Genomic DNA, 7,623 nt, shown 5'->3' with positions numbered 1-7,623 from the left:
ATGGAAAAAAAAAAGATCCAAATTAAATTTGGATCCCAACTATTCAAGGCCCCTATTACATGTCTAAAAAGATAAAAGTAAAAGACAATATTTAAAGATTCTGAAATATAAATTTGGGTCCAACTATTCAAGACCTCAATTACATATCTATAATACATAATATTAAAAAAAAAAAAATTTAGATCCTCTCAAATCATAGGCTAGGACCAACACTTAGGAGGCGCTTGGTTCGGGTAAGGGAATGAGAAAGGATATGAGATTGATTACAAATATTAATGAAATGGGAATAATACCCATACCCCTCATATTAGTGGGGAATGACCCATTCCTCTATTTAAAGGAATGAATCCGTAGATCCCATTTTCATTTCCCAAACCAAGTACAAATTTCATTTCATTCTCATCCAAACTCCCCAAACAAACACCTCCCGGCTCCAACATTTTATATGTATCCTTTGAATATTTCATTACGATTCTTTGTTGAGCATATAATTATTATTATTATTATTATTTAAAAAAAACATCTTTGGCACATTCAAAATATTAGAAGTCGAAACCTTTTCCACCGGCTCCGAGAAAAGAGGGAAGAGGAAGACTTCTGAAGCTCGAAGGGTAAAATTCCTGCTCCTCCCTCTAGATCTACTCATGTTATATTTCTTATGATCATTTCTGATTGCCTTCTCATTTTTGCTGGTAGTAGAGATCTGAGCGGATCGATTGTTATTTTTAGGTTTCTTTGTGTTTTTAGTTGGTCGATTTGTTTTCTGCGAAATCTGTGCCCTTATAATATGCTTCATCATCTTTTGAGCCATTCTCCTTTAGATCGGTTTTGTTCATGTATTTTAGAAGTAATATATTTTTTTTTGTAATTCGCGCAGATTGGGAATGGTATGCTACCTCTTTCTTTATTTAAATTGGGCGTGATTTTATTCTAGCACTTAGATCTGGAAGGGGCACTATCGATCTTAAAACTTGTAGCTCGTGTCTTTCTATTTTTGATATCTACATTTATGAAATTGCCCAACTTAAAGATTCTCGTGTCTTTCAATAGTGGTGATCTTGATCTTTGGACTGTGCATTCACAATAGAATAGATAGTTGATGCTTTTGTGTGGCACTTCCTTAACTAAGAAATTTAAATAATATGAACTAGAATCCTATACAACTATATCTTTTGCTTGAAGATATTTTTTACCTATCCTGATGTGGTGGAAATGTGATGGCGATACATAATTCATTTATCTGTGTAACGGCGCAAACATGGTAGTTTAAAATACACAATACTTGTGTGATTATGCATTAATGTGGTCAGATATTTTACAATTTATAAGTGCATGATGATACATTCACTGCAGCATAGAAGATGATCTGAGATTATTGATCAATTAGTTATGTCTTCCCTATTCTTTCTTAAGTGTGACTTTAACTTATCGATTATACTTGGTGGACACGGAATTTGTTTACATTGTTAATTTATGCTGTTGTTTCTTTGCTTTACGTTTGGAAAGCTTGACAGACTTTGATTGTGGATGATGTATAGATCCTTTGTTTACAACATGGCTGATCAGGTTAATCACCCAAGTGTATTACAGAAATTGTCTAGCCAATTCCATCTTAGGTCTCGATTTTCACAAGATGTGCTATCTCAGAGATGCAGCTTGTATAATCCTTCCATGTACGAGAGACGTTTCACGATTGCAAACTGCTTAAGTTGGAGGTTTCAGACACCAAGCACACATGCGGAAAGTTGGAATAATGGACTCCCTGCTATTGTGTCTGTATCACCTGTTTTTTCCCAGGCTCCTGCTGAGAAAGGATTTAAAAACTTTGCTATTGATTTTCTCATGGGCGGAGTTTCTGCTGCTGTTTCCTAGACAGCTGCTGCTCCTATTGAACGAGTGAAGCTGCTAATTCAGAATCAGGACGAAATGATCAAGGCTGGTCGGCTCTCTGAACCTTATAAAGGAATTTCAGATTGTTTGGCCGTACAATTAGAGAAGAAGGTGCTTTGTCTTTGTGGCGAGGAAACACTGCTAATGTTATTCGTTATTTCCCAACTCAGGTATGTTCATATGTTTTATGCTTCGACACGAGTCATTTATATAAGTATTGATTTATTTTCTGTCAGCTCTAATCGCTGATCTTTTCCATTTTTTCCTTTGCTAGGCACTGAACTTTGCGTTCAAGGATTACTTCAAGCGAATGTTTAACTTTAAGAAAGACAGAGATGGATACTGGAAGTGGTTTGCTGGCAATCTTGCCTCAGGTGGAGCTGCTGGTGCCTGTTCCTTGTTCTTTGTTTACTCTTTGGACTATGCTCGTACACGTCTCGCAAATGATGCCAAGGCAGCTAAGAAAGGGGGAGGAAGATAGTTCAATGGCCTCGTCGATGTTTACCGGAAGACCTTGCAATCGGATGGCATTGCCGGGCTTTATAGAGGCTTTAACATTTCATGCGTTGGAATCAAAGTGTACCGTGGTCTTTACTTTGGAATGTATGACTCATTGAAGCCAGTGCTACTCACCAGAAATTTGTCGGAGATTCTCTTCTTCTATTTGTGCACTTCATTTAATCTTTTCTCTACTTTTGGTATATCAATTCTCGCGTATAGATCTATTTAATAATTTAATTTGTACCTTCTTTGAGAAATTAATGGGAACTTGCACCACATACTTGCAACCATCAAATGCCTTTTGTTTTGATTGCAGGATAGTTTCTTTGCAAGCTTCGCCTTGGGTTGGCTGATCACCAACGGTGCTGGTCTTGCGTCGTATCCCATTGACACGGTTAGAAGAAGAATGATGATGACCTCTGGAGAAGCCGTCAAGTACAAGAGCTCTTTGGATGCCTTCTCGCAAATTTTGTAGAACGAGGGTGCCAAGTCTCTCTTCAAGGGTGCCGGTGCAAACATACTTCGCGCGGTTGCTGGTGCCGGTGTGCTGGCTGGTTATGACAAGTTGCAGTTGATCGTCTTTGGTAAGAATGGATCAGGTGGTGCATAGTGAAGCTGTGCTCCTTTTTACAAGACACTGACGAAATCTATTATAAATTTATTGAGTTGAATAATTTTTGCTAGTAGGAGATTCTCCTGACATTTTTCAGTTTTGAGGTGTTATCAGTCCGTGGAAGCGGTTAAATTATGTTTTTTTTTATATGAAATTAATGGTTGTTTGCATCAAGAGTTTCAAGATTCTGGTACTCTTTTCCCAACTGTTTTTCCTTACGCGTTGTAAAGCTAAGCATGTATGTTAATTTATCTCGTGTCTGTTTTTGTTGTTGGATCATACTCCAATTCAATAGGTTCTGCATTGACAATATATGACATGAAACTAGTATACATATTCATTCCAACCCAAAACTCGTAGTGAATATCAATTTTCAAAACATCGGAAAATTGCATGGCAAATATATTAAACAACACAACAGACGGTCCAATTCCAGTACTCCATAGAGCAAGAATGGAAATTGCAAACAGAATAAAGGGCATTCAGAACCAAAAATAGTTATTTTGACTTGCACACTCAAACCCTCATTAGTTCGCTCTCTGAATTGTCTATGGACGTAATCTAGTTGTCGAATCCAATCATACACTGCCCAATTTGCTGTCTCTGCCTCGGGTGAAAACTTTCTCCCTTTTCATTGACAGACCTGGGGGAGAAAAACCAGATTTGTTAACTTTCAAATGGATAAAGCAAATGTAGTCACCTCGCACATTAGTAGAGGCGCGCAGATTTCAGAATATTTGGAAGAAAAATGTCTTCCACTCTAACTTGTTCATTTGCTAGCTCAATAGGTTGCGAACAAACCCAAAGCCATCTAATTTACTCGTGCTAGCAGCCTGTCTCGATGACTAGTCATTTTGATCTTAGCAACCAATGCTGCCCATGATGTGGCTAAGCTCATCGATGACTTTAGCAGGTACAGCATATGATCCGGAAAGATAAATGGGGTGATACTCCAATCCTTTCCACTCTGAGATCAATGCAAAATGTGGGCGTCTATACATGCTACTGATGATTTCGAGGACCTTTGTGCCTTCTCTTGCAGCAACCAAGTGAGTGAGACCAGCTCCATGTGCCCCGACAACAACTGAAGCTTCTTGAATTGCTTCCAGCTGCTCTTTCATATGCATGTGTGCGAACAGACCGTTCACTACATTTATTCTGCACTTATCTTGCCTAGCAGCCCATATCTTTATTGCATCGAAAACCTCCTGTTCGTTGCTTAACCTAGACTCAACTTTTCCACTGTGGCGAGGGTGTGCTAGATAATCTTCACGGCGCACAAAAAGGACATTATAGCCTACAGATGGATCCCTTGGTAAATCTCGCTTCCCCAGAAGGCCAAATGCAGTTATAATCATCTCACCAAATTCAGATAGTCGGGCAGTTCTGTGTATGTCAGGGTCTTGACGAAGTTTTCCAGCAGATATTCCTTGGCAGTTTATGTGTTGTGTTAGTCCTTTAAACAAAGCTGTCTCATACCCCAGTGGTGCAAAAACTGCATGTCTAAAGCATACTGGACCCGAGAAGTTTTTAGCATATCGAACGCTAGAAAAAATAGCTTCCCAGGTTTCTTCCAGTTGAGTCTGTTTAAGTGTCGCCAACAAGTAAATGACCAATTAATTATGTAAAGGAGAGAATCAATAACACAAATAGGTGTTAAATGAGCAGGCCAAAAGTAATTTTATCTTAACACCTATAACAAACAAAACTAAAGTTGAAGAAGCTACGTCATCCCATAAAAGTATTCAGGTGGTTGCTGAGGCTTTTAAGAAGACATATAATCCAAGTGAGCAAACTTAATGAAACTGAGAGGTTCAAGGATATTCAGAAATAGGCAATTTGAAGTGGTTTTCATTCGATTGTTAAAATTAACTAAAATGACCAGGCTTATCATTCAGTCGATGATTTAAAATGTCGAATTACTGAATCGCCTTAAATCCTTATGATCTTATACTCAATTTTGAAAAGTGGAAAGTAAAGTAAACATTGAATTGTCAAATGAAACAAAAAAATAAAAATACTGATTCTCTGCAATTGTGTTGTGCATCCATGTCAATGGAAAATGAATCAAAGAGCAATCACTAACACATGATAACAGTCTTTTTCCCTACAAATTTACTATTATTTGCTATTGACTCCTTTAATTGAGTGCTTGATCCATCCTTATCATGCGACATAAGAAACTAGCCCCCAACGGTAATTTATCCAAGTCACATGGCCATCAAATGAAAGTTTTAGGAGCAAAATGAACCAATTGTCAAAAATTCAAAAAGATTGTATCCAAGTACAGAAACAAACCTATGCCTTAATACCATTGTTTATTTCTCTTCCTATGCGAAATGCTCAAATATATGAACATATACCATGATAAACAAAAATGGAGAACATGTTTATTAGGATTCCACTCACTGTAAATTCAAAATTCTGGAAAACACCATACTCAAAAAGTATCAAATAAGGGTAGAGAAAAACAATATACCTTGCAATGACCATCAACAAAGACTAAATTAGGCCGATAAGGCAGGTCGGTAACTCTGGAACTGACATATGCACTATACCAATCAGTAACTGTATGGAAAACATTGGCATACTCGAAACGTGTCACCAGCACTGTTGGTTCCTCAATCCACTGTCGAAAAAGAATTAACAAAGGCAACGTATCTAGTAACTTTACAAAGAAATATTATACTAACAAACTACACGAACACATATCTTAGTTTGTTTCAATTGATATTGATATATGGCCATCGCTTTTATTTTCTACACTAATCAAAATTTGTTTAAACAAAAGATTTTCCCAAATCTGCATTCAGAACTGCTGATAAATATTAAATAGAAAGAAACATCAATTATATATTGCCAAGCATAAATGTTGTCAATAGTTTCTCTTTGCCAAAATAAGCAGTCATCTGCTTAGAAACATCTTATTCTTTTATGTATTTCTCATCGAAGAATGTGATTTCGGGGAAGCGATCCCACAATTTTAAGGGAATAAAAACAGAAGGATTATTTTATAAGATTCAAAGCATGTTTCCGCTCAAGGGCATCAAAGCTGCATTTGCATAGTAATGGAACAGTTCGATAGTTTGAGTTCATGAAGCTGTGTATTGAGTGAATTTATGATATTCAGACTATAAAATACATCGATGTAGAACAAGATCGCTACTTCAGATATATTTCTTCACAAGTTGGTTTATTGTCACATTATAAGAGGTTGTTACATTTTGTTATCCAGAGAAGAAATTATATCTCAAAAGCTTATTAATCAGTTGACAAACCGGGGAAAAAAAATTAAAAATTTGTAGGGTAGTCAATGTTTTCTAGGGAACCAATGGGTCAAGTAGTGAAATTGTAGGTTTGATTGGGATAAGACATTGACACCAATATTCACATTGATCTGCTGAGGAGATTCCTTCTTTATCAGAACAAGAGGTCATAGAAGAATCAATCAGACGATCCTTTCAAGTAGAGAGAATTAACAATCTCTTACCTCAGAGCAATCCAGCTTCTGATGGCCAACGAACCGCATCGATTCCATTAGCATCCGCATCGTGTGGGATTGCACTTCGCCTCGCTGGACATACTTCTCAAGGAATTCCTCATCCACGGCCCTCATCCCCTCCTTCCCCAAGCTGCCTCCATCGATCTCGAACGCCCCGGACTCATACTTCGGCAGCTCCTCCTCCTCCCCGCGGCCGATCACCACCTCCAAACTCTCCCCGCCGTCAGACATGATAATCCGCGAGGGGTCCATTCGGATCTGAGCCCCCTCGCACACGGAGCTCCTCAGAGTCTCACTGTAGTGGCACCGGAGCCACCCGCCACCGTCCTCCCCGGCGCCGAGTGCGTCGATCCGGCGGGAGAATCCGTGGCCAAAGTAGGCCTCGCAGGAGCTTAGGGGCGGGCCGGGTGAGGGGATCCACGGGAGGAAGGAGGGGAGGGTCGGCCATTGCTTAAGTGTGGGATATTGTTGGCGGTCCTTGTCTAGGGTTTGGGTGGAGATGGCGGCGTCAACGGCCGGGCTGCGTTGAGGAAAGTGAAAAAGGAGGTAGAAGGCGATGGTGGCGGCGTTGAGGGAGAAGAGGAAGAGGAGGGTGCGCAGCAGAAGTCGGCGCTGCCGCAGAGTCATCTCGTTGCGCCGCTCGCTCTCTTCGCCGTCGATGAGTCAAAATGTCCACTACAATGTCCATACGTTGACAAAACATCATTTTAACCCCTAAAACTTTCTAATTCAAAATCGATGACGTTTTAAGATGTTGTTATTAAAAAATGACGATTTTAATTAATGGATATTTTGCATATAGATCCTTTAAAAATTATTTATTGTTTCGCATATAATTTCGAATTTACAATATACCACAGTGAATCTTAAAATTTATATAAATATAATTAGAAATCAAATAGGATCTTAATTATAAGGGATCGAGGAATAACGTTTAGAGAGAGAAATTCTAACTTCTTATTTGATAATTTTATCGGAGATATTAAAAAATTAATTAAATTAAAATTATAAAAAAATAATTTTAATTTATCTGTCGAGATGATCTAAGATGATAATCTCAGGCTACCATCAGAGCTGGTTCTGCCAAGCTTTCGGTGGTCCGAATCGTGGAGTTAAT

The 7,623-nt window shown here is 38.5% G+C and overlaps 1 protein-coding gene and 1 pseudogene across 2 annotated transcripts; one reads left to right on the top strand and one right to left on the bottom strand.

Annotated features, from left to right (window-relative positions):
* Nucleotides 1-548: 548 nt before the first annotated feature.
* On the top strand, nt 549-3,178 carry LOC121992291 (annotated as a pseudogene).
* Nucleotides 3,179-3,374: 196 nt separating this feature from the next.
* On the bottom strand, nt 3,375-7,201 carry LOC121992290 (beta-1,2-xylosyltransferase RCN11-like). 2 transcript variants are annotated; one of them, XM_042546572.1, is made up of 4 exons: nt 6,495-7,201; nt 5,484-5,633; nt 4,368-4,587; nt 3,375-4,301 (listed from the first exon to the last, which is right to left on the bottom strand). In XM_042546572.1, exons 1-4 carry the CDS (start codon nt 7,131-7,133, stop codon nt 3,865-3,867), a joined length of 1,446 nt encoding a protein of 481 aa, XP_042402506.1. In that variant the 5' UTR covers nt 7,134-7,201; the 3' UTR covers nt 3,375-3,864. The 2 variants fall into 2 exon arrangements, with proteins under 2 accessions (XP_042402506.1, XP_042402505.1); XM_042546571.1 differs by having other exon boundaries at nt 3,375-4,587.
* Between the last annotated feature and the right edge of the window lie 422 nt (nt 7,202-7,623).

This window comes from Zingiber officinale, chromosome 6B, assembly GCF_018446385.1.
Source record: "Zingiber officinale cultivar Zhangliang chromosome 6B, Zo_v1.1, whole genome shotgun sequence".
Taxonomy (NCBI): domain Eukaryota; kingdom Viridiplantae; phylum Streptophyta; class Magnoliopsida; order Zingiberales; family Zingiberaceae; genus Zingiber; species Zingiber officinale.
This window is presented reverse-complemented; position numbering and strand designations above follow the sequence as displayed.